The sequence below is a fragment of the Colletotrichum tamarilloi genome (genome assembly GCF_030869305.1).
Source record: "Colletotrichum tamarilloi strain Tom-12 chromosome Unknown Scaffold_13.1, whole genome shotgun sequence".
Lineage (NCBI taxonomy): Eukaryota > Fungi > Ascomycota > Sordariomycetes > Glomerellales > Glomerellaceae > Colletotrichum > Colletotrichum tamarilloi.
This window is the reverse complement of record NW_026849396.1, coordinates 736,094-760,501: the sequence shown is the minus strand read 5'-3', so window position 1 is coordinate 760,501 and position 24,408 is coordinate 736,094. Positions and strand designations below refer to the sequence as shown.

General features: G+C 53.0%; 10 protein-coding genes across 10 annotated transcripts; 4 read left to right on the top strand and 6 right to left on the bottom strand.

The window, feature by feature from the left end:
• Window positions 1-2,656: 2,656 nt before the first annotated feature.
• Window positions 2,657-4,163, top strand: CTAM01_05368 (replication factor A protein 3; the record flags this gene model as incomplete). The annotated part of the gene is made up of 4 exons (XM_060521398.1): window positions 2,657-2,809; window positions 2,902-3,004; window positions 3,274-3,296; window positions 3,354-4,163. 4 exons carry the CDS (start codon window positions 2,657-2,659, stop codon window positions 4,161-4,163), a joined length of 1,089 nt encoding a protein of 362 aa, XP_060384204.1.
• A 267-nt stretch (window positions 4,164-4,430) lies between these two features.
• Window positions 4,431-5,093, bottom strand: CTAM01_05367 (uncharacterized protein; the record flags this gene model as incomplete). The annotated part of the gene is made up of 1 exon (XM_060521397.1): window positions 4,431-5,093. One exon carries the CDS (start codon window positions 5,091-5,093, stop codon window positions 4,431-4,433), a length of 663 nt encoding a protein of 220 aa, XP_060384203.1.
• Window positions 5,094-5,852: 759 nt separating this feature from the next.
• CTAM01_05366 (RhoGAP domain-containing protein) lies at window positions 5,853-8,735 on the bottom strand (the record flags this gene model as incomplete). Its single annotated transcript, XM_060521396.1, has 5 exons — window positions 5,853-6,922; window positions 6,977-7,882; window positions 7,940-8,246; window positions 8,294-8,335; window positions 8,394-8,735. The coding sequence occupies 5 exons, from the start codon at window positions 8,733-8,735 to the stop codon at window positions 5,853-5,855; spliced, it is 2,667 nt and encodes an 888-aa protein (XP_060384202.1).
• A 671-nt stretch (window positions 8,736-9,406) lies between these two features.
• Window positions 9,407-10,908, bottom strand: CTAM01_05365 (uncharacterized protein; the record flags this gene model as incomplete). The annotated part of the gene is made up of 4 exons (XM_060521395.1): window positions 9,407-10,068; window positions 10,127-10,276; window positions 10,332-10,455; window positions 10,639-10,908. 4 exons carry the CDS (start codon window positions 10,906-10,908, stop codon window positions 9,407-9,409), a joined length of 1,206 nt encoding a protein of 401 aa, XP_060384201.1.
• Window positions 10,909-13,990: 3,082 nt separating this feature from the next.
• CTAM01_05364 (vacuolar protein 8) lies at window positions 13,991-15,969 on the top strand (the record flags this gene model as incomplete). The annotated part of the gene is made up of 6 exons (XM_060521394.1): window positions 13,991-14,092; window positions 14,152-14,272; window positions 14,369-14,482; window positions 14,538-14,721; window positions 14,828-15,585; window positions 15,638-15,969. 6 exons carry the CDS (start codon window positions 13,991-13,993, stop codon window positions 15,967-15,969), a joined length of 1,611 nt encoding a protein of 536 aa, XP_060384200.1.
• Window positions 15,970-16,517: 548 nt separating this feature from the next.
• Window positions 16,518-17,060, bottom strand: CTAM01_05363 (uncharacterized protein; the record flags this gene model as incomplete). Its single annotated transcript, XM_060521393.1, has 2 exons — window positions 16,518-16,691; window positions 16,749-17,060. The coding sequence occupies 2 exons, from the start codon at window positions 17,058-17,060 to the stop codon at window positions 16,518-16,520; spliced, it is 486 nt and encodes a 161-aa protein (XP_060384199.1).
• Window positions 17,061-17,436: 376 nt separating this feature from the next.
• CTAM01_05362 (translation initiation factor IF-3) lies at window positions 17,437-18,297 on the top strand (the record flags this gene model as incomplete). The annotated part of the gene is made up of 1 exon (XM_060521392.1): window positions 17,437-18,297. One exon carries the CDS (start codon window positions 17,437-17,439, stop codon window positions 18,295-18,297), a length of 861 nt encoding a protein of 286 aa, XP_060384198.1.
• Window positions 18,298-18,971: 674 nt separating this feature from the next.
• Window positions 18,972-20,661, top strand: CTAM01_05361 (initiation factor 2 subunit family protein; the record flags this gene model as incomplete). Its single annotated transcript, XM_060521391.1, has 3 exons — window positions 18,972-18,977; window positions 19,214-19,777; window positions 19,843-20,661. 3 exons carry the CDS (start codon window positions 18,972-18,974, stop codon window positions 20,659-20,661), a joined length of 1,389 nt encoding a protein of 462 aa, XP_060384197.1.
• Window positions 20,662-21,200: 539 nt separating this feature from the next.
• On the bottom strand, window positions 21,201-21,638 carry CTAM01_05360 (NADH2 dehydrogenase subunit 14K; the record flags this gene model as incomplete). Its single annotated transcript, XM_060521390.1, has 2 exons — window positions 21,201-21,421; window positions 21,605-21,638. The coding sequence occupies 2 exons, from the start codon at window positions 21,636-21,638 to the stop codon at window positions 21,201-21,203; spliced, it is 255 nt and encodes an 84-aa protein (XP_060384196.1).
• An 859-nt stretch (window positions 21,639-22,497) lies between these two features.
• Window positions 22,498-24,253, bottom strand: CTAM01_05359 (uncharacterized protein; the record flags this gene model as incomplete). Its single annotated transcript, XM_060521389.1, has 4 exons — window positions 22,498-23,461; window positions 23,517-23,797; window positions 23,856-23,927; window positions 23,993-24,253. The coding sequence occupies 4 exons, from the start codon at window positions 24,251-24,253 to the stop codon at window positions 22,498-22,500; spliced, it is 1,578 nt and encodes a 525-aa protein (XP_060384195.1).
• Between the last annotated feature and the right edge of the window lie 155 nt (window positions 24,254-24,408).

Sequence of the window (24,408 nt, the reverse complement as noted above, 5' to 3'; positions counted from 1 at the left end):
GGCTGGTAGGTGCAGGGGGAAAGCTCGGGAACGCTTGGTACCTTGAGTGGAGAAAGTGAGGGGCAGCCCACCTCATCCAGAGCGCTCACTGTTCAGTAACTTCAGTGTCGCCCAAAACGGTCACGCCAAACCACCGTGAACAGAAAACAGCTCTCAACTTCGCCCACCTTGGACACCGCACTGCATCAGTGCATGCTCCTTCATACCTTACCACTCACACCGTAGGGACACTGTGGACGGTGGAAACCCAACTACCCTTCTCGTCCACCCACATCAACCTGCATCTTGACAACGAGAACCATGAGGGAGCCAGCTAAGCACTCGCGGTGCTTTCCCTCCCTGGAAACTATCGAACACCAATGTTTTTGCCTCTGCTACCGTCTTTGGTCTTGTCTTCATCCCGTCTCGACTTGTCCCGGCGTGGTCTCATCTTGGGTAACCTTCATTCCTCCATGGAGCGACCGGCATACCCGGCAGGCCGCATCTGCACACATTATACACTACGTGAGCGTGGTGAGTAAGAGATGCGTCGGGACCAAAAAGTCACGTCCAAGTTGAACAGATTGCCCCAAGCTCACGATGTCTCTCAGATCTACAAGTATATCAATCTATGTTTTGGGCTGTCTGCGCCAGATATCACGATGCCAGATCGCCGATTCTACGCCAGCGATTCATGTCGCAATGGATCCCAGTGAGCACCCTGACAACCTAGTCCGGGTAGCCGTGCTGCGATCCACGACAGCACTGTCACGGCCCGAGAAAAAAAGGCAACTCCAAGCCTGATGTCACTCGCTATTCCCGCCATGTCCGCCTATCTCCTGCTGCTGGCGGAGACTACCCCCTTTGAGGCTTTGACCAGAAATACAATATCTTTGGAATACCCCAGCATCCGCCTATAATAGAAAGGATAGCGGCCAAGGAACCCCCCAAAACCGCCTTCTTACAGACCAACGAACTTTGGACAAATCATTGAGGTCATTGGGATGTTGCGCGCGTGAAGAAACCAGCGGCTCGCGTCCCCGAACGGATATACTACAGTATACAGGAGGTCAAACTTTACAGAATGCCCTGTTTTCAACCGAGATGTCTGCCCAACCCCGGTCAGGGGCCTTGGCCTCACTGGCCACTCCCTGCAGCTATGTCTTGCCGCCAAAGGACCCTGAATTCGTCTTGTTGCCATTGCCACCCGCCCAAGTCAATATTTTTTTTATCAGCCGCTGTCTGCTAGGTGCATGATCCGAGGAACGACAGGTGAGGTTGTCAACGCAGCTCAACTCGATGCCACATCGTCTTGACAAATGCATCATGTGCTAATATTGGGTCACAGAATGGTAAACAACACGGAAAGTTTGCTACTCTGTCCACCCACCGCCAACGCCAGAGTGGAGTGATTACGGCGTCCCCATCGCCGACTCATGTCCCGTCTTGCTTCGGTCCTAGGCGAGTCGTCGCGTTTCGATTGATTGCCTGCCGCTGTCAGAATTCCAAGTTTCTCCCAGCCTGCCATGCACCGCCGAGACCGGTAGCCCCCAAAATGGAAAGAGATTGACGTCTCAACCCGCGATGAACCTCGACAGGTGTTAGGGGCTTAGAAATAACATGCTGAGCGACAGAAAGCCGTTGTTATTTTGCGTAAAAAGGTGGTTTGATTGGATGGTTGCACCGGAGGACCCTTCATGCGTCCAGAAAGTCAATATAAACGAGCAATGTCGTCAGAGGGCGACATTGAAACATGCCGAGCAACGATGGACCAGGCGTAAAACGAGATCGATAACATCAAGGCCAACGTTCTAAAGTCGACCTCCTTCGAAGAACGATGTGATGTAAGACGAAGCCGTCAAATAATGTCGTCTTGTGCTAGAGGTAAGGTCAGTTGCAGCGAGGCACTGTAGGAACTACCAGGGAGATTTGTCCACTGTCAGCCATCAACACGGTGCGCTTTTCCATCACGAGATGCTTAATGATCGGCCGGAGCCCTGCAAACTCTTTCAGGGAAAAGAAACAAGCAATGGGACTCAGATGACATCATAGGGATGCAAGGAAACCATCCTGAGAAAAGTCTTGTGTGGTAGGATGAGATCCACAGGGCACCACTTTGGTGACTCGCTCACCATGCTTCGGTCTGGTGGGTGGACTCGACACAGTCTTTCAAACCAACAGTGAAATGTCCGATTGGGCATAAACACCACGAGAATTTCAGGCGGTCAAAAGTCAATTGTCCCGGGGCCACGTCATGGTTCGCCAAGGGAACGATTCTGTCATCTCCCCTGTGATGGATAGATAATGATTGAGACGGTTGCGAGGATAGGATACCGTTAATATAACGTTTTTGACGATCTCTAAGAACGGTTCAGGGACCAGCGCAGATCTCCATGGGCCGGATAGGGTAAGGTGTGTCATCACAGACCACCTGACAGGTCACCTGACACCGCGACAAGTGCCGGGCGAGGGTGTCTTGTCGCGGCGCGTCTGCCCCTCAATCAAGGCCTATTCCATCCCAAAGATCTCGACCAACCGTCCCGCATAAGACGAACTGCATTCAATCAGTGTAATCACTGCCTTTCTGTAACAACCATATACTTTGTGTCTGTAGCACTCATCGCAGATCCTCGCACAACCAGCAGCCTGTTGAACCAAGAACACCGACAGTCAAGCCATGGCCGAAGCGACCTCGACCCCGCGCATCACGGCGCAGTACCTCGACAACTACGTCGGTCGCAACGTCATGCTCATTGGCAAGGTCTTGCAGCTGCGTGGTGATTCTGCCGTTCTTGACGCGGACGGAAACGTCACTGCAATTCTCAATCGCGTAGGTCTTTAGCCCAAGATCTCTGTCAAGCCAACACGGCTTTGCTTCGACCGACTTTAATATATCGATAGATGGACGCTAACCCTTGACAGGATGTGCACCTCACCAATGGTAACGGTGCTCAGATCATCGGCAAGGTCAATCCTGATCTGTCCATCAAAGTCCTTACCTCCCGCGATCTGGGACCCGGTGTTGGTGAGTACCACTAGTTTCCATCTGTCTAGAGATCATGTGTCCCGTCACGTTCAAACGGTATTCTGTGATGAGGACTTAAGACGTCGTTCGAGCCTAGCAACTTGTAGCCTTGGCACATCATGGGGCTGTTCTGCTCAAAGATCCATCCCCATCTCATGTCCATGAACGTGCTTCATGCTCTCAACATCTCTAGCAAACCCCCTTGCAGCACCTTTCATCATGAACCCCCCCCCCCCCCCCAAAAGCACACCGCTGACAAACCTCTCTAGACTACCAGCTCGCTGCGGCCGTAGTAGAGGCAACGCATCACTACAAGCCCCTCTTCGTCTTTGACAATTGACGGCACCAGCCGTCCGGGCGTGTATACGGGCGCAACCAGTTCAACATTCCCGCACCCAGTCAACCCGCGCGCATTACGCCCCGAGCTCCCGTGACCCGGCCGGCGACGACCACCACAACCACGGCGAACTCCACTCAGCTGCGCAGACAGCAACAGCACCCTCCCCAGCATGATTATGAGAGACAACAGCAGCAGCAGCAAACACCACCTCCCACTCAACGTCGACCGCCCCGATATATCCCGCCCACGCCAACCCCACCTTCCCCCAACCTGACGCGGTACCGATCAACTACCCCTATCCCTTTAACTCACCCCCCATCACCCCAGACCCAGAAGCGTCATGCCTCCACCATTCAGGCATCTCAGCAACCCCGCCAACATGATCAAGACTACCGACCACCTTCAACCGTGAACCACGACAAGAGGACGAGTATCCCCTACCCCCCTTCTCGCACACCAGTCCGACCTCCAACACCGCCATCACTAGACATACCCACGTGGCCAAGCTTCGCCTCGTCTACGCCCGAACTTACCTCCACCTCAAAGCATCCGCAGATCAAGGCTTCCTCTGAGATCTCCAGTAGGATCGTCAAAGCCAGGAAGGGGCGAGAAGTTGAGGAGGGCAGACTTGGTCGGCAGAGGTCGAAACCAGGGGAGTCGGAAGTGGAGGTCAAGGAAGTTGTCCTCGACGACGACTCGGAGCTCTTGGGCGCTATTTTGGACGGTATCGGACGTATGGCGGTCGGCACCGTCGCTATGAGAATGGATGATGCAGGGCGGTGGAGGATTCGCCGTGACCCGGGGGAGGAGAGTGATTAGTATCCCATTATGCTACTCTCGGGCGTTGCGGGTAATGCGCAGTCGGGGACGGGTCTGATAGGTAGCCCTCTTTGCAGAACACAAATTCTACGACTTCATGATAACACCTTTGTTACAACTGCGTGTCGGCTCGTCAGCGTAGGACATGTAAAACCATATTGATACCCAGACAACCCCAATGTCTATAATCAAGCCCCGATGCATGCTTCTGGCTTCCCAGCGCCCAAATCCTGACACAGCCGGCTCATGGGCCTCCCGTGCTAATATTCAGTCTTCATCCTCCAATAGCAGCTCCTGTACTGCCTGCCAAATCTGAAGCAATGCTTCTTCTGTCATTTTCGGCTGATGTTGCCCACCCACGCTTCCCGAGTGCCTGGTGTTGCTACCTCGCCGGTCATCGTTCCACCAAGCTGCAGCCCCGCCATCACTGCTCCTCGTTCCATCCATCCCTCTCATAGCCCTCCTGATTCTCTCCGCCACAACTTCTCCATCCTCTGTTGCCAACGTTTCGATGCTGTCTCTTCCGCTTCGCGACGTAACATCAGTGTCATTTTGCGCATCCCCTCCTTTGATACCCTTCAGCTTCCGCGTGAAGTGTTCAAGGACCGAGACTCGTTTTTCTGCGGCTTCGGCACGAGATTTCCACATGGCACACTCTCTTTTGGATACTCGAAGCTGTTCACTGAGTGTTCCAATGTCCAAGTTATCTCTTGTCTCAAGTTGACGCCGAAGAGACGCGTTTTCATCATTCCTGACATCCAGCTGCCTCTGAAGACTTCGAATCTGTGCATGAAGCATGGAATTGTTCCCCGGGCTTCCTGCTCGTGCCGGGATGGTATCCTCGCTTAGTTGACGCACTGATAGAGTGGACGAGGGACGGGGAAATACGACATGCTGTGCAATAGGCGGCTGCTGAGCGGGACTTGTCATGGCCCCAAGATGAGGTAAGTTCTTGTCATTCTCCAGAGTATATACCTTCAAAGGAGACTTCCTGTACCCCGAAAAATTTGGTGTTTGCCGAAGTCGTGTCAGAGATGGCCTATCAAGATGGACGGCACCTCCGTCAGCTTCGGTTGTCTCAGGAACAGTTAATGACCCGGTGCTGTCAGTGACAGACCTCAGTCTATGGCCTGTCTGTCGATTCCTTTCATCCGAGAGCTCATAGCCTGGATCTGGGTCACTCTCTCTCGGAGCTACGACCAATGCTTTCGTTTTCGGTGTTTCAAGAGACCCAGTTTCTTGCCTTAAATGGAGCAGACCCAAATCCGTCACACTCGTCCGGGAGGGGCGAGGGGTTGTAGGGAAAGACACATAAGGCGACTCCTGGGACGCATTTTCAAACATGGCCGCCATGGCTCGCACTCCCACTGGTTTTGAGATAGACCCATGTGATGGTGTCGAGCTACCATAGCTCCCGCCAGACGGACGAGCTGGTGTTATGACAGGTCTCAAACTTGATGCTCGAGAGCGTTGCGCGATTTCCCCCGCCATGGATGCTACACTCTGCGGCCTTGAGAGAGTCGACTGAGGCGACATTGGCGGTCGTTGAGACTTTGACTGACCCTGAGAGATGCCACCACTTACATCGGCTCGCCGAGGAACAAGCTTGTTTGCATTGTCCTTTAGATCTCTAGTATTGATCGAGGAAGGGAGATTATCGTCGATTAGATCGGCCGAAGGCAGTTTTTCCTAGAACGCCTCTGGCGAGACCGCAACGGGGAGTCGAGGCTGAATCTGTGACGCACTTTTGGTCGTAAACTCCTTTGGAGTGACCTGAACGGAGCCAATGCTTTCACATCTAGCATTTGATTCTGTGCTCTGACGCGGAGTTTGAGAAGGCGAGTTCGATCTCGGGACATCTCCATTTGGTTTCTTCCCACCTAGCCGGTTACCGTCGAAGCTATTTTCTCTGAAGTTCGCCTTGGCCGAGATTGACTTGTCAAGGTTTTTCTCAATAGAATTTGCGCCTCTGCCCATATCATGGCCTTTAGACTTCAAATATGACACGGACTCTGGCGTCGTTGTTATGATGAAGTCTGTTTTAGGCGGAGTGGGCGTACATGGGCTTACAGCATCCGGCGATGCATGCCTTGTCTTCGAGGTTCTAGCTGTTGGGCTTCCGGAACTTGAGATTCGGCTGAAATCACTTCCAACGAATCGACGAAGTGCCGAAGAGACCATCCCGCTTGTCTTTGGCCTACAGCCCCCCGACTGCCTTACGAATTCGTTCCCTGGATTGGGTACATCTCTTTGTACAGGCCAGATACCCTTCTCGGAAATTGCGTATGGCAGTCGATTTGGAGATGTCTTCGCCGAGTCTCTTTCGACTGGGACTTCTTCCGATACACGGGGACTCCCTATTGAACGCTGCCTGCGATGTCCCGCCAATTTCTGGGCTGCGTCAAGCGAGCTCTGATTCTTTGAACATTCACCCACGTAACCAGCCAGACACTCTGCAGCAGCTGCATGGGATTTGATGGCGCGTGGTCTTACGCTGCTCTCAGAGTCATTTGATCGATCTCTTCCTAGCTTTCGCGTATGTGGTGAAACAGCTTTTGTGTCCGATCCTAATTTCCTCTCCTTGAGGTCTCGATCATCTGCTAGACTTTCTTCCGCCGTGGGAGAGAGTGGATTGAGGGACTGGTGCAAAGGTATTCTGTTAGTCGATTGCACCTGGAAAGACTTCGGCCGTAATCTTCCAACATGAAGCGAATCATCTAGATTCCCTGTAGTCTTCGACAATGTCAGACCCAAAGCCTCTGCAGGTGTGTCAGCTACCACAGTCCTGAGACTTTGAATGCCTCTCTACTTACTAGGCGCCGGTGTTGGAGTAACGGGTGATTTCGACCTATGTTGGTTGATGGAAGATCGTGGCGAAGAGTGCTTGCTCCTCCAGCCTCTAGGCAATCCGACGGCCAGAGAGTCAGAGTTTGATGAACGAAGAAATTTCCGACGACTCGTGCTTTCTAGATCTTCATTTGGCCCCCGGAAACTCGACAAGCCTTTCATATTGCGCACCACCTCTCTCCAATTTGAGATGAGCATCTCGGTGATGTCGTTTGCCACGCGAATTTTGTCAACAGACATGGAATCTGTATTGTCTTGGATAGTGCTCTTTCGCTGTCGTTCCCTTTTCAAACGCGGCGGGGTAAGGGGGAAAAGCAGCAAGCCCGAAGAAGGATTTGCGAGCTTCATTGTATAGGAGTCGAGCAAATTGCCGACCAGGAGAGGACCGAATACGATCCCCAAAGCTGCGTATCCCATCAAATCTGACGTTGGAAGTGGCCGGCCCTGCTCATCTTCACGAGCTGCTGTCTCAGCAGCACGTCCAATAAGGGAAAGAAGACCAAATACAGCGCAAATAAGCTCCCGACGAAAGTGAGAATTGATGGTCCCAATAGCCATGGCAATGAGTCTAGCACGAAGCTTGGATTCTTTTGTTCTGCTGAGTTCTTGCTCCCCACGAAGCTGAGTGTGAATCGCGACCAATGCGTCAAAAAGGGTGAGAGAGCCAAGGATGCCACCCGGGAGTACAGATAGCAGTTTTTTGAAAGCTGAAGCTACATCTTGTGCACCGGCATTGATATGTGATGGCAAAGTAGGGCAACGTATGGTACTTGTGACTTCTTCTCCCGGCTTTTCGTAGCAGTAGTAGTCGAATATTGCATTGACAACGCGCAGCGAACCGGGAATGCGGAATACACCGCGTGTAACAGGTCCTACAGAGGAAGATATCAGAAGAAGCTTTCACATGTCCGGTGATGTCATTCACATACCATATTGAGCCAAGTATTGGGCAGTTGCCCTGAAGCAAGTCGGCACAACAAGTGAGCCAATAGCATAGTCGGCAGGGAGATGCAAAAGGCTCTTCCCACTCAGTCGAACCATGGCCTGTAGATCGAGTATCTTGGGTTCAGGTTTGCGAGAGTGTACCAATTGTAGGGCAATGTCGCTGACGCTTCGCTTGTGACGGACTCCGTGGGGTGCTCCTCGCGAGGTAGGCGGTTGCCCTGATGATGTTGAACGGAGTACTCGAGACCACCACCTCCGTTTCTCAGTCATAATGGCTGGCAGTGCATGTCGCTAGACTTGTTAGTGATGTCCCATGCCATGAGAACGTTGAAGCTTACTCCTCCCTCGAAGCCATCCACCGACAATACTCGAATTCCTTGCTGTCATCATACGTTAGTGAAATGCCGAATGCTTCCAAAGGGTCGAATGCTGCTATACTTTCTTGGCCAGCCGATTGTAGTCCTGTACAAATATTCGACGGTCCTGAATCTCGTCTGTGTCTGACAACAGGGCCAGGTCCCCGACAGAAGAAGTCCATGTCGCGCTGCTTGGAAGAGCCCTGCTCCGTCGACCATCTCCAGTGACCAAAGCAGGAAGAGTACCTGATGTGGCTAGCGGTTGAGAATCGGCCCTTGATGGCAGCACAGAGGTCGTGATGGGTAGTTGAAGAGGCGCAGTACTGGTTGGCGCAGTGCTAACGGTCTGGCTTTCGATGGTGCCAGTCTCGATGTCCCGAGACAGGCCCGATGATAGTGATTGATCATTGTCGTAAGGCTGCATAGCAAAAAAAGAAATCGATTCTTTGGCCAAAAGTGGGCGAGATCGAACGCTGGAGCCCGCTGGTACTGTCTGGTACTGAAGCGGAGAATATCCAATGTCAGATGTCGAAGATTGTTGACACGGGGACGATGGAGAGGGTCAAGAAGTCAACGGTGCTTGGGTCTACCTACCTGCCTACCTATTTAGGCTCGTATGAGAAGTATCGTACCTGCCCAGCATGGCCGAGCGAGCTGTTGGTGGGATACCTTATCCGATGTTCGGATTGTGAATGAATACTACTTGCCATAGGTACTTCGGTGTACGAGTACTGCTCCTGCAGGCCTCCCCGATGCCGACCCAGTCTCGTCAGGCGTATTCCGAAAAAGCTCCTTGCAAGGCAACTGCTTTGCATCTTGCAACATGCCGAGAGGCACGGGGGCACCTCACAATAGATAGTAATGACTTGGGACATGTTCTCATTTCGTAATGCATTCAGGTGGCCAACTTCTCCGTGAGCCTCCCGATCGTCTATAATGAAAGTAAAATGAAGAAATTCGGGCACCATCTGGTATTCCTCCCAGTTACGCCTCTGTACGCCTAGCACATGCTCATTACCATGTCTACCAGTTCCCAAGTCATTCCAGCGAGGATCCGTCGCTCTTGGTTCTATGCAATTCCTTTTTTATTCCCACTTAATGCCCCACGACGTCGTCCTCTTCGCCGTGCAAAAGCACATATTTGAGAATATCGGACAAGGAGATGACACCTGCCAGTCTGTTATCGTCGTCCACTACTATGAGACGGTGAACTCTTGACTTCCGGACTGTGTCAAAGATCGAGTCTAATCTGTCCTCGGGACTGCAAGTGTAAATGCCAGGCGAATCGTCGGGACGCTTGACGAGTGCCTCTCCGATGCTTGACTGCAATTCTTCGTAAACGCCCCCCTTGATGCACGGAATAATGTCGACGGCTTCGAAGACGTTCAGTAGGCGGTTGTACTTGTCGACAATCGGGACGCAGGATATGTTTTGCTTGACCATCATATCGACCACACTAAGGACAGAATCGTGCATCTGCGCTGTAGCAAGGTCCTTGTATGTGCCCAACCCGATCTCCCTGAGGGACTTCTTGAGTAGAACAGTGTTGTGTTCGTTATTGACGGCGATGAATTTAAGAATTCTGTACTGTGTAATGACGCTAACAACCATCTCGCGCCCGGTCTCGTCGTCAACGTCAACGAGGGGAATTCGGCGCGCACGAGTCTTGAGCATGCGGCGGCAGGCCTCGTAGAGTGGTCTCATGGGGTTGACGGATACGGTCTCTAGAGGAGAGGCCCCGATGGCCTTTTCAATATCTGACAAGCGTCTTAGTATGCAACCGAAAGCCTGGACGGCGATGGGAGCGTCACTGACCTCGCAAGCTGCTGAGTCGGAACTGTTCCAGCTTATGCATCTCGTCAGGGAACTGGCAATAGTACTGAATCACATTGATGAAATCTGTCGCCGTCAAAAGGCCGGCAAATCTGGAATTGTGTGAATCCCATAGCGGCGCGGACACGATGGCTAGGACGACGGTCAGAACAAACATTCCGTTATGACAGAGTAGCATGACTCGTACCATTTTGAATGAGGATATTGAGACTCTTCTTGATCAAGAGGTCGTTGTCGAGGACAATGAGGCGGAAGGAGAGCGGTAGGACATCGTAGCTGGTTCGGACCTTGAGGAAATCGCGAATTGCCCTCTACAAAGACGAGCAAAGTTAGCGACGGTTTGTTGCGGTACAAATATGCCCATTCGCAACGGTCTCGAGGCAGAAGCATAACCCCGCATGCGCTCGCATCTAGGGGCGCTCGCGGGCTCAAGCACATAAATCGGCGATGCGCGAGATGGTCGAGGGAGGGGTCCAAGGACACATGTAGCTTACCAGGCCTTGAATCTGGTCCTTGTCGAGCGGACTGGGCGGCTTCTCTGGCATTTTGCGAGCAACCGAGGGTGGTCTTGGGCGAAGGTATGAAGAGGGCGTGACGAAGGGAAGCTCGTGACCATGTGGTCTCGCGATGGACGCAGCGGTAGCGACTACAGGCGGTTGTAGTGGACCATTACCGCTAGGCTGTTGTTGACTTGGATGCGACGTGGGCATGGAACCAGGACCGGCATTGTCCTTCGAAGCCGAGGAGGAGGAGGGGTCGTCCATTGCGTCGTCGTGGGAGGGCTAATGGCGCGCGTGGCCCCTCTGGACGTGTGGGAGGAACGGCGGGAGACGGGGAAACGGGAGGCAGAGACAATGGGTAGGAAAGAAAAACGGAGGGATGGAATTCGTGGTTTGGAGAATGGATTGGGCTGGACTGAACGCCTTGGTGATTTTTTTCTCCTTGCGCCGTTCTATTCCCCTCCCAACCTGCATCAGGAAGCAATGAAGTAGAGGCAAGGTCGTAAGTCTGAGGTAGTGGCACTGGTGGCACCGGCAGTAGCAAGGTACCTAGGTAGCAAATAACAGTTATCTCAACTGTACCGTCCCTCTTGTCTTACCTCAGATGAAAGGTACATACCGTTCCTAGCTGCCTTGCCCACTGCAGCCGTACCTCTGTTTCTAACTGGACTGCGTCGGGTATCCGTTAGGTTCCTCTTGTTAAGATAAGGCAGATAAGGATAAGACAAGGAAAAGTTGAAGCTGATGGGTTGAACAGTGAACTTGGGCAAACCCAGTCGATGAATTAGGTCGCTGGGGGCGTCCAACGCCCGATGCTTGGTGTTCTAACTTGTATTCCAGTCGAAATCTGGCGTGTTTAGCCTAGCGGGTGCGGTCGTCAATCAGGTCAACGAGATGCTTATAGCTTCTATCTAGCGCTGCGCTCATTGTGTACAGCAGCATCAGCTCCGTATGGCGATGGAGGCAAATTGCTGTGCAATGACGCATTTCGCCGTTGGTAATGGATGGTGTTACATCTCCACGAAGCCTCTATGAAGCCCTCTCGATGAACAAGCCCATGTGCAAGTAGGTAGTGAGATAAGGTATACCTACCTCGTGAGGCACTTTTCAACACTGCAGGTGCTCAACGGGATATCTGAACGATGATCCCTTCCGCCTATAATTGTCCGATACCTCGCCTTACTCGAGACAAACTGTCTTGCTTCGGCTCAAGCTTCAGAGACACGTCCAAAATCTTCGAAGGGGCGTGACGAGGCATGCACCTCGAGACATTTTTTGCAAATTTTCCTCCATTCCATATAGGTTAGGTACGTGGCCGACACCGCACATGATACTTACTTGATCAGACGGAAGATAATAGGACAAAATCCCCTGTGTTCTTCTATCTACTTTCGTTTTACATCGCCAAAGCATCACAAAATGAAAGTCGAAGGCGCCGGTTAGAAGCTCTCTACCCAGCTCTACGGATACTCGGTATGTATAAGTACAAGGCACAGGATCAAAGCGGCCATTGTAATTGCGTGTGACTGGACCCTGGATTTCTGACTCCAAAGCGCTTGGCAACTTGGCTGCTATCGCCAAGTACCACAGTTGAGTGTGCTGTAGGGAACGTCTGCACGTTGAGACCTAGGTATCTGGTTCGCGCTCATCTGGAGCTTGGCTTTAGGCCAGGCAGATAGGAAGGCCAAATCACGGAACGGGCGGTCATGAGGTGGTGTATCGTGAAGCAACGTAAGCTACCTTACCTGTGTCACATTTCAATGCGACCCCAGGAATGCGTGCATTCCCAGATAAGAGCAATGTCACGATCGCTCAGGTGCACATTGTGGTTGGCTTGGTGGGTAGATAGTCAGCCATGTGAAAGTTGGAGATGGTCTTCACCACAGTCCTCCATAGAGAATCCCATGGAAGGCTGTCAACCACTCACCCAAAGGTAACCTTAGGTACGACGGCGCAGAGATATCCGTACGTAGTACGTAGAGTCATGTCAAATTCAAGCCACAACGTCGCTAGCGTAGTTCCGGGAATGCTGTCACCCCGGACCGGCCGCCGCACACTGCAGGCGCTCATCTGGATAAAAGGAAAGAAATCTCGATGCAAGATGAGGCGGGTGCACAACACAAGGTGACAAACTCCTCCCTTCATGGGAGACGCTTGTTGAATTTAGTTCCCACATGTGAAGACATAAAAAGTGGTGGAAGGGTAGCAAGATGGTCCGTGCTCGTTGTTCCCGATCAAGCTCGAGGCTTCCCGCGGCAGGTCCGCCCGAGGGAAGAGACATGGAAGAGAAGCCTAGGAGGAGGAGGAGGAGGAGGAGAGGAATGCAGGTGGTCCTAGGAGTAAGGTGGGAATTGGCCCTCCAAAGTCTTGCTGGCTGCAGCGGCGGTGCGAAGTTGGAAGAGTGAGGCGAGGGGTGGGGTCCTTCTCTTTTTCCACGTCTCGTCGCAGAAACAAATAACCGTCCACTCACAGCACGAGTAAAAGCCGGACGACGCTGCAGGTACACTCGCTACGTACCTCTTGCACTGGGTCCCTTTGAAAGCCTCTAGGCCGAAACAAGTTAGATTGCAGGTTCAAGGTCACCAGTCCCACTGGGCTCCACGGGCATTTGCTTCGTTGTGCTGGAGCTGCTGCTGAAGCTGCTGGCAGTGCTGGCGCGGTACGAAGCGTGGAAGCCCACCCCAGAGGTGAGGTATGCACAGTGCACTGCTGTTTTGTGCTGTCCATGCTGTCTGACGCTTTCCGAGCAGGGCAGCTTTGCTTTCCATTTGCTGGTTGCTTGGTGACTGCTACTAGCACTTTGGTACCTATGCACTCTCTGGTCGTTCTTGTCCCCACTAACCTCAGAAAGGCCCAGTGCTGCTTCTCCGATTGCTGCTGCGGGCTGCTGCAACCTGATCCTGGGTCATTGCTCCGCGAGAGACAACTGGAGCAGCCGTCGCTTTCTTCCCAAAACCTCACTTGACCGACTCTATCGCCCATCAACCGACTAATATTCGGGCCTCTCCCACCCGCTAGAACCGACCGTCGCAATTCGCTGACCGTCGACTTGCATCAAAATCTGCTTCTCAGACTAGCTCCATCGTCAAATCGACACTGCTATCCAGTGGCCAGAGTCACCACAGGCTCCGCATCCCTCTGGTCGTCGGGCGGCCAAACCGTTCGTGTTACGAAGAGAAGCCCCATCCAAACAAACAAGGCCCGACTTTCTCGACCACCACCTCGACATCGAGTCTCGATATCATCAACATCGGCCTTTGTAGCCCACTTCGGCCATGGGAGCCTGCCAGTCATGTTGCGGAGGTATTAGCTTTCCATCGTCATGCCGACTACATCGCCAAAGCTAATGGGTGATCATGTAGGGAGAGCCCGCGATGGTCTCTACGAACCAGTCCTCGCCGATAGCGAAAGAGAAGCCGTTGCCGACCTTCTCCAGTATCTCGAAAACGTATGTGCTTTTTTCGTCATGGTCTATTTCGTCGACCTTCCATACTGACGTTGTTTCAGCGGGGTGAAACCGACTTCTTCTCAGGCGAACCCCTTCGAGCTCTCAGCACCCTCGTCTTCTCCGAAAACATCGACTTGCAACGGAGCGCAAGCCTGACTTTTGCCGAAATCACAGAGCGAGGTACGTCCTCTAGCCTTGTAGTCGACTAAAGGATCACATTGAGGATGCCATTTGCGACGTAGCATTTGGCGTAGATATGCTGACAAGCTGCTCCAGATGTTCGCGAGGTCGATCGTGATACTCTCGAACCGATCCTCTTCCTCTTGCAAAGCCCCGATATTGAGGTGCAGCGCGCCGCCAGCGCGGCGCTAGGAAATCTCGCGGTCAACAGTGAGTGAAGCGTAACAGGCAAGACTGCAGAGTAGATACTGACTCGATTTATCAGCCGAAAACAAGGTTCTGATTGTCCAGCTCGGCGGACTCACGCCACTCATTAGGCAAATGTTGTCGCCGAATGTTGAGGTACAGTGCAACGCAGTTGGATGTATCACAAATTTGGCCACACATGAGGAGAACAAGGCGAAGATTGCGCGCTCTGGCGCCTTGGGCCCTCTGACGAGGCTGGCAAAGTCGCGGGACATGCGGGTTCAGAGAAACGCGACTGGAGCTTTGCTAAATATGACACATTCAGGCAAGGCGTTTTTATCTCGCAAATTTGAACTCTGAACTAACCAGGACGATAGACGAGAACCGCCAGCAACTCGTTAACGCCGGCGCAATTCCGGTTCTTGTCCAGCTTCTCTCTTCATCTGACGTCGACGTCCAGTACTACTGCACAACGGCTCTCAGCAACATTGCAGTCGATGCTAACAACCGACGCAAACTTGCCCAGACTGAGTCCAAGCTCGTCTCGTCGCTGGTCACGCTTATGGATTCATCATCACCTAAGGTTCAGTGCCAGGCAGCGCTCGCTCTTCGCAACCTTGCTTCTGACGAGAAGTACCAACTCGATATTGTGCGGTCAAACGGTCTCGCGCCTTTGCTTCGACTCCTGTCTTCATCCTACCTCCCCTTAATTCTTTCGGCCGTCGCCTGCATACGAAACATCTCGATCCACCCCCTCAATGAGTCGCCCATCATTGAAGCCGGTTTCCTGAAGCCCCTTGTCGACTTATTGGGCTCTACCGAGAACGAAGAGATCCAGTGCCACGCCATCTCAACCCTTAGGAACCTCGCTGCCAGCTCTGATCGTAACAAGGCCCTCGTCCTTGATGCCGGCGCAGTTCAAAAGTGCAAGCAGCTCGTCCTCGATGTGCCGGTTACCGTTCAGTCCGAGATGACCGCTGCGATTGCTGTTTTGGCTCTTAGCGATGAGCTCAAGTCTCATCTTCTCAACCTCGGCGTCTTTGAAGTTCTTATTCCTCTCACTCATTCACCTAGCATCGAAGTCCAGGGCAACAGCGCTGCAGCTCTTGGAAATCTCTCTTCGAAAGGTTTGTTCAGCTCCATCATACCATGTTAAACTTTGATCTAACACCTCAATAGTGGGAGACTACGCGGTCTTCGTTCAGGATTGGAAAGAACCCAACGGCGGTATCCACGGATACTTGACGAGATTCCTCCAGAGCGGCGATGCTACGTTCCAGCACATAGCAATCTGGACTTTGCTTCAGTTGCTCGAGTCCGAGGACAAAAACCTCATTCAGTTGATTGGCCAAGCACAAGACATTGTTGATCAGATCAAGGAGATCGCCAACCGTCAGATCGAGCCGGACAACGAATTCGAAGACGACGATGAAGGCGAAGTTGTCAACTTAGCACAGCGGTGTCTCGAGCTTCTTGGCCAGAGCGGCTCGAAGTCTCACATTGAAGGTTAAACCATGACCTCTGCAGGGCATTTTGCAACATTATTTCATTCTCCAACTTCCCTAGCAGGGTACTACAGTAGGACCGAGGGGTCTGGGGTTTCTGGTCGGCGGTGTTTTGGCGTTGGTCATGCAGAATGAGATTCGGTTGTTACGTTGAGTTTATATTTCGGCGTAGAAGCATTTTGAAGGAGCGTTTATTTTGGCGTGCCTGCCCTCACTGGCGAGATCATGCCGCCAGAGGGGCGGGCTAGTTTCCCCTATCAGGAAGACCCGAACCCTTTACTTTGTACCAAGCATCATGGCTCGTTTGTCGGGTCGTCCGTGTCTCATATTATTCGGCCTTTTAACAGGCTTGATGAGCTTTTATCTGGTGCCATTGGCTCCCCTACCCGTTGTAATTAGGATCATACTTTAGAGGATTGGAAGAACAACTCACAATCTGTGACGAATTCAGCTTACGGAGTCTCCCGTCGCCAACTTTCGCGTCTTTCTTGTATCGTATTTGTGACATGGCACAGTTGCTCTTGAATCTTGTGCGCCACTCACTCCCGGCCATCTTAGACATCGCGAAGCCCGTTCTCAGCTGTCCCTCCAGGGGAGAGAAGCGATAGCCACCATGGCTTGTTGACAGCTTTTCCCCTGATCAGAGCCAAAGGCACTGGGCCATACAATCGCGAATCTCTCGATGCTTCGAGATTATCACCCACAACCCAGCAATGACCCTGAGGAACCTACAAAGATATTCTTAGCAAGGGTTTCCGGTTGGGCGATGACCTAGGTGTCGTTACCTGTATCATCTTCTGCTTCTCTGCATCAGGGCTGCCTAGCATAACGTAGTCGCCAGGCATACCTATCACGCGTTTGATGCCATCGGATTCTGGGAAGATTGGAATCTTGAAGTGAACTAAATCGCCAACAAGTACGTTGCGACCGTAACGATAACGATGATCGACTAGAATTGATTCGCCTGCCACTTGAAATGTTGGAAGCATGGACGGTCCCGATGCTGGGCCCATGAAGAAGCCATATTCCATCATGACATGACTAAGAGCCAAGGTTTTGCCTACGTTCATGGCCAGACGGAGAGGCTTTCCTGCCATTTTGCTAGGACTACTGTGTCTGTGGACTTGCAGTGTATCGATTGCCTGAATGTTTGATCTTTGGTGATTCAGGACGTTAAGACGGGGTGTGAAAGTGACAAGACACACGGAGCCGGCGTTCCGCGGGAGCTTGGACCATCGAAAGCTCGTCGCATAGGATTGTGATGTGTGATTGGTGGGAGAGCTGCCTTAGTTACCAAAGACCCCATGTGTCTTTCGCCTGTCTCTATTCCTCAATTCTGCAACTTGCAATCACAGGTCCAGCTCCAAACGGCAACCGTACAACAAAAGTGAGACTGACAGATTCGTGCCCGAACCGACACTCCTGAAACCCCGAGACGGCCATCTTACCAAAGAACGGGATCCCCGAGCAAACATGAGGATCACACAATGCCTGCACAACAGCAGGACGGCCCTGTATAGGGTCTTCGTCTCGCCCTTTGAAAAGGTGGAATCGATTTCGCGACGAAGCGCTCTCCTAAGCCCAGTCTCTAGGACCCTACCAACAATTCTGTCACCGCCGCTACAAGGTTTCTCACGCCACGCCGCCCTGATTCCCCGATTCAAAAAGAAGAAGCCATCGCCATCAGGACAAGTACCCGGCGGCGACGCTGCTGCCAAGCCAGGCCAGCTTCCCCAGGACAGGGCGATCTCCGATCGTGAAGTCATGGTCGTCGACGAGAACAACAAGCTCACCGGCCCGCATAACACCCGAACGTTCCTAAGGTCGCTCGACCCTGAGACGCAATCCCTCCGAATGGTCTCCAGACCGCCCCCGCGCCCCGCGCCAGGCCAGCCGCCGTTTGCAATCTGCCGCATCGTCGACAAGGTCGCCGAGAAGGAGAAGGAGAGGGCACTGCAAAAGGCCAAGAAGGATAACGCGCGCAGATTAGCGAGGGTCAAGGAGCTTGAGCTCAACTGGGCCATCGCGCCGCACGACATGGGCCATAAGATGAAGCAGATGAAGACGTTTCTGGAAAAGGGGTACAAGGTTGAAGTCATTTTTGCGAAGAAGAAGAATAGCAGAATCGCTACACTGGAAGAAGCTGGCGCGCTTGTGCAGCAGGTCCGGGATGCTGTGGCGGAGGTTGCGGGCGCCAGGGAGTACAAGGAAGCCGAGGGGCAACCGCGTAAGGTCATGAGGCTGCACCTGGAATCGACAGCGAAGCCCGCAGTTAAGGCTACCCCTGCACCAGAAGCCCCGGCTGTAGAGGCTGCGCCGGAAACATCGACCTGATGTAGTGGCGGGCTGCTTGAGAATCGGGGTGGTTGAGCTGTGCTTGCTTACTCCATGAGACGGCACCTACGATTTGGACAGAGTCGGTGTTGGCCTGTACATCAGAACTTCCTTGGAAGGCTTGTATCATAGAAAAATAGTAGAAAGGGTCGTATTGTCCGAATAGAGCGGCCATAATTTTTGTGTCTCGTTCCTCGTCAGCAAATTATGTGTCCTCTGGACTTTGAGATTACATTAAATCGCTGCTCTTTGCGACAGAGTAACAAACTGAATTGAACAGCTCGCAGCGTACCATATGATTACGGAACTCTTGCGAATATATCTCTGGAATCAAGTTACAAGCAACATGTGACTAGAATGACTATCTAATGGATTGGTGCTCCGCAGAGCCTTGCGATACTTGTTTAGCACTCTTCCAAGAGGAATAGGAAGAAAGCTAGTGCTTGTTAATCTTTCACAGTGCGACCATGTAGTACAATTGGCCTTCTTCAGCCCGGCATTCTTATGTCTTAGTCTACCTTGGGGTAGTTGAGAAGTCCCTGTATGTGTTTCTCATGGGATTAATACATATCTGAAAGAGAAGGACAAGCTTTGTTCATTAAGGTGGCTCCAGCAATCATTTGCACCGTTGAGCGGTGATTGGCACCACAACCAAGAACGTCACTCCCCGCACCATGCAGGTAAGCTTTAGCGAGCTTTTAGCGCGGGGCACCTGTCGCATCCCGCCTTGCAAACCCCTGTGACTCAACCCTCCAAAACTTCTCAGCCTTTTTGACTCGATCAAAGGAAACTCCGACCGCCAACCCGAAGGAGTCTCGACAAACGCTCCTAAATCCAACACAAACGATCCGATTCTACACGACTTTCGGTCTAGACTGAACCAAGCCCACCAGAGAAATTTCGCAACGCAAAATAGGGGAAGAGGGACGGAGCAATGGCGACAGAGACACCAAACACTGAGCCGCCTAAGGCTGTCGAAGACAAAAAGACTCAGCAAACTGCCAAGAAAGATGGCGGAGCGCAAAAGAAGGACGCGCCAGCTGCCCCAGCAGCAGAGGGAGGCGAGAAGAAGCTGTCAGGTGCCGAGCTGAAGGCAAAGGCAAAGGCTGAGAAGGCGGCGAGAAGAGCAAAGGCCAAGGAGGCGCAACCAGCACCACCGCCTGGCCAGGGAGGAGCTCAGCAGACCGGAGGAGGAGAGGCAAAAGGAGGAAAGTCAAAACCCCGACAAGATGGTCCTCAGGGCGCTGGTGGAGCTCGAGGCGGCCCTGCGGTCAAGGCCGTTCCGGTCGCGATCCCCAAGGACACCAGGCCCAAGGTCCCCGAGTGCTTCAGTCACCTGTCTATGGCCAAGAGGATACACATGACGGAGGTCGATAAGGACGTCCATCCGGCAGTTCTGGCTCTGGGCCAGCAGATGAGCGCGTTTGCGATTACCGACAGTACTACAAGACTAGAGGCGACTCTGTTGGCATTCAAGAAGGTAAGCCAACTACGGCCCCTTGTCTGAACCCAATATCAAGTGTGAGTCTTCTAACATTGAATTAGGTGATTGATTCTTACACAACACCCCCGGGCAACACATTCTCGCGCCACTTCACATCACACATCCTGAACCCTCAGATCGAGTACCTCTCGGCATGCAGACCCATGTGCTTCTCCATGGGCAATGCCGTCCGCTGGCTCAAGCTCCAGGTCAGCAAGATCGACATTGATCTGCCCGACTTTGAGGCCAAGAAGCTCCTCCGCGAGTCCGTCGACAACTTCATTCGCGAGCGCATCACCCTCGCCGACTTCGTCATTGTCAAGACCGCGGCTGACAACATCGCCGACGGCGAAGTTGTCCTGACGTACGCCCACCACCCGCTCGTCGAGCGCGCCCTCCGCCAGGCCCACGCAGACGGCAAGAGATTCTCCGTCACCGTCGTCGATGACCCTTTTCAGAGCACCGGCCGTGACCTCGCGAAGCGGCTGCGCGCCTTGCAGGGTGTCGAGGTGGCATATAGCCCCGACCTGAGCGCCATGCGGGATCATCTCCGTGATACGTCGCGCGTGTTGGTCGGCGCGGAGGCTATGTTCAGCAACGGCGCCATGTACGCCAGGGCCGGCACGAGCGATATTGCCATTACAGCGGCTGATCAGGGTATTCGGGTCATGGCTCTTAGCGAGACCATCAACTTTACCGAGAGGGTCGCCATGGACTCGCTCACGTATAACGAGATCGATCCCGAGCAGAACACCGAGGAGGCTTTCAGACTGCTCTTTGACACCACCCGTGACCGCCACATCTCAGTCGTCGTCACCGAACTGGGCATCACGTCGCCTGTGTCTGTGCCTGCCATTCTCCGAAAGCTGGAGGAGTTGTAGAGCACGGGCGTAGAAATGGGGCAGGTGGTGTTTGTAGCAGCCATGGGGAAAGTCTTGAGGGGGGCGAGGGGTCCTGCTGCGGTGACCCCCTTAGATAGATACCAGTCATGAAAGCTCGATTGAGGTTGCACCATAGATCAATTAAGTATGAGAAGCAGTTCTGAAGCACGACCTAGGCCCAGCTTGATGATAGGGATGCCTTAGGGATGGCACTGTAAATAACAATGACTTTTACGGCGTCAATTAAGCCTCCCCTTCTTTCTACGTAACATATACAAAGGGACTCTGAAGGGATTTCCCAATTGGCGTCCTAATCAGTTCCCGCGCAATCCCAGTTCCCCCTCTAGAACGAGAATGATTCCTCGAGGCCCCGAATCGACACCCGAATTGACCGGTCCCCATCTGCCTCTTCCTCACTCAGACGGGCGTCACAAAGCTTGTCTCCGCCAGAAAGCCTTTGGGTCTGGTCTCTGCCCCCCCTCTCTCTGTCTCTCTCTTTTGTCGATGATTTTCGTCCACTCTTGAAATTTCGTAGTCGTCTATGACTGCTCCGCCTCCTTGCGCGCCGCCGCCCTCGCGCGCTTCTCGAGCAGGATGGACTTGCGCTCGCTGAGGATGGACGACTGCCTCTCGTCGACGCCCTGTAGCCAGTAGCCAAAGCTGCCACCGCCGAGCATGTAGACCGGGTAAACCCAGAGGGACTCCTTGTTGAAGAAGGGGCGCATTTCAATGCCCATTTGCCAGAAGCGGACGGCGAAGCCTGTTGGGTTGAACGTCGAATGTTAGTGGACTACGTCTTGAAGTTTCCCGTATTTTCAGTGGCGAAAAAGGAGCTTGTGACTATTCTCTCGTGAATCCCAACCAATTGGCCTCCATGGCAACCGGGAGATCCATTCCGTAGATTATCGTCGCCTGATGAAGGGGGGAGGGAGGTATCACGCACCGAAGCCACTCCAGAAGAGGACCCTGCCAACCATTGTCGCGGTGAATATGTGTGTTTCGTCTCGAGGGTGAGTGTTGGTAAGTCGATTGACGAAGGTGGGCCGCTTTGTCCGCCGGGACGTAGAATTGGGGTGAGTAGTTCGATTGGATTGGGCCGTGACAATTCGAGATACGATGTGAAGCTTCCCCCGGTGGTGACGGGCTGCAAGGTGTGTGGGAGGTCCGCGTACCCGCCGAGTGCACGGCCAAATGAACCAATCGCTGCGGTTTGCGGAATAATTGCAAATCCAGTTTTTCCGATTCGATCGCTGCCCTGCGCGGCGGCGCGGGATTTGGGGGCGTGCTTGGGTTTTAGGTGCTACAGCGCTGTAGGGCCCTGGAAGTTTGGCTGTTGAGGCGTCGAAGCACTGGAACATCGCTGTAAAATCCGGGCTCTGACGAGCTCAACTAACTGACTAGCTACACAAGCCCAATATCGGCGACGTTTCTTAACAACATCCGATATGGTGTAGTGGCCAACATGATGCCCTCTCATCTCTGTGAGAGGTTAGGCATAGCCCCGAGTTCGATTCTCGGTTTCGGAAACTTTTGTTTTTCTTACGCATCTATCCACATAAGTGGCTCGTTCTTCTGATTCTCCCTAACTTAAGGCAGCTTTGTTTCTTCCCTAGTTATTGATTCTGTCATTTTCACTGCTCACGATGTTCTTCGGGACGCACGAGTTTGCCGCAGCTTTCAACAAGTGATTCAACTCTTTAACACAACAGTTGACAACTGACGATCAAAGGCATGGGTATCTTTATTATGCAGGTCGTACACAAGAGCTCTCACGACAGACTTCCGCCAACAGAGTCCAAGTAGCCCCAAGTCTATCTATCTTACACGGTCGAAAGTTTACAAGGCACCGCCCACGGCCTGGGCGATCCACATGGCTATCCTCACCTGGATGCCAACCCGCCTCTCATTTTTGGAAAAGTCCTCACGGGTTACTCGCTCTGCGTGATCTTGGAGCCACGTCTGCTCCTCGCCGAGGCGCTTCTTGAGGTCTTCATCCTTTGTGAGGATCATGGCACCAGCCTCAAGATCGTGGGTATAGCTGCGTTTGGTATAGTTGGAACTTCCCACAATACTAATTGATGGGTTTTGTTCTCCCGGCAGTGTGATCCAGAGGCCCTTAGCATGGTATGTCCAGCCGCCGGGCTCGCCGATCGTTCCCCTGCGCCACTCTTTAAGAGCGATTGAGTCGTCGAGCTTGCGTTCGTGGACGGCGCGGACGAAACGGCGCGCGAGAAGAGTGTAGGCGCCTGGCAAGAGTCCAGACACGCCTGGGGATTGGTAGAAACCGTTTGCCTGCTGAGAGGCGGTGATGACGACATTGCTTTGTGATGCCGTCGACAGCAGGAGCTTGGTCAGTGACGGCGCAGGGTTGAAGTAACCTGCGGTAAAGGTCCACGACGAGCCGGCGTACTCGGGCTTCCCAAGTGTTGATAGTACATGAGTGACGGCAGGAAGCTCTGTAGAGGTGTTTGGGCTCATGAGCTGTGTGAGTTGGGAAAGCATGTAGACCTTGGTGTCTTTGCCCACATCCGCAGAGGCTGCTTGCGTGGGCGAAATCAGAGCATTGAGGGCAGGAGTCGTGGTGCCGATGAACTGCTTCGGCTCTTTAAGGGGAGACGGCGCGGGGTTAGACTTAGGCCAGGTCAGGGCGAAGCCAGCAGGTTCTTGCGAAGGCTCAACGAGAAAACTGAAAGAGGATACGCCCTGGTGGATGTTCCAGAAGTAGTCGGTCACCTCCTTGGAGGAAAAGAGGTGGTAACGATCTTGTCGGTTCGTGAAGTAGTCTGATGAGAGGTTCGCCCTACATGGTTGTTAGTCTCAGTCCCAACTCGGAAATCCTTGCAGCAGCTCCATACCCAGAGAGAATAATTTCGTCATCAACGCCATATAGCTTCATGTGTTGTAGGCCCCAGCCCTCGTTGATGCGCTTTGGTATGTACTTCTTCCTCAACCCCGTCAGGTTTGGTGTGTGGTACATGCGGATTTCCACTCTATCTGGGCCAAACTCCGATACGAGTGGTGCGAGAAGTGATGCGCATGACGGATTCGGCTCCTCTCGCGTGCCTCGTAGGGCGTCCGTCAGAATGCTTAGCTTCAGCTCAGGGTTGTTTCGCAGAGCTTCGTGTAGGGTCGCAATCTGGACATGACCACCGTCAGAACCTGTTCCAACCCATGCGCGTGCAATATAAACTGACCAACTCTTTCTCTGTCTTTCCGATGTATAACGTTGACAGGAAGATCCTCTTCTTTGCATTCCGTATCCGCTCCTAATGTACACCCCGTGTTAGTCCCCAAACCCATAGCCAGTGCTGCGCGTGTTCGTAATGCACACCTTTAATGTCTCGTAGAAATCGGCCGGCGTTCTGATAATCTTAATCTGGGAGCCGTTGATGCTGAAAGAAGGTGCGATCCTATCGAGTTCGTTCGCGAACGGCGCAAGCATGCCAGCTGCGCTACCGGAGCTTGAAGCCGTTGGGGTACCAGCGGCAGGCGTCGCGAATTGTCGGCATTGCGGTTGAGCGCGTGTAATGTTCGTTCGGGCAAATGGGAGCTTAAGCTTGGTAGAGCACCGCGACACGCCACGGACAATCATGTCGTATTCGTCGTTTGGTATTCCACCGCCACGTCTGGATGTCTAGTAGGTACTCTTCCCAAAAAAGTTCATCCAAAGACGGAGAGCTTTCGAGGTTCCAAAGTTCTGGGGACAAAGGTGCGTGCATGAAGCTCTGTCATTGGCGGCGGGGGTTG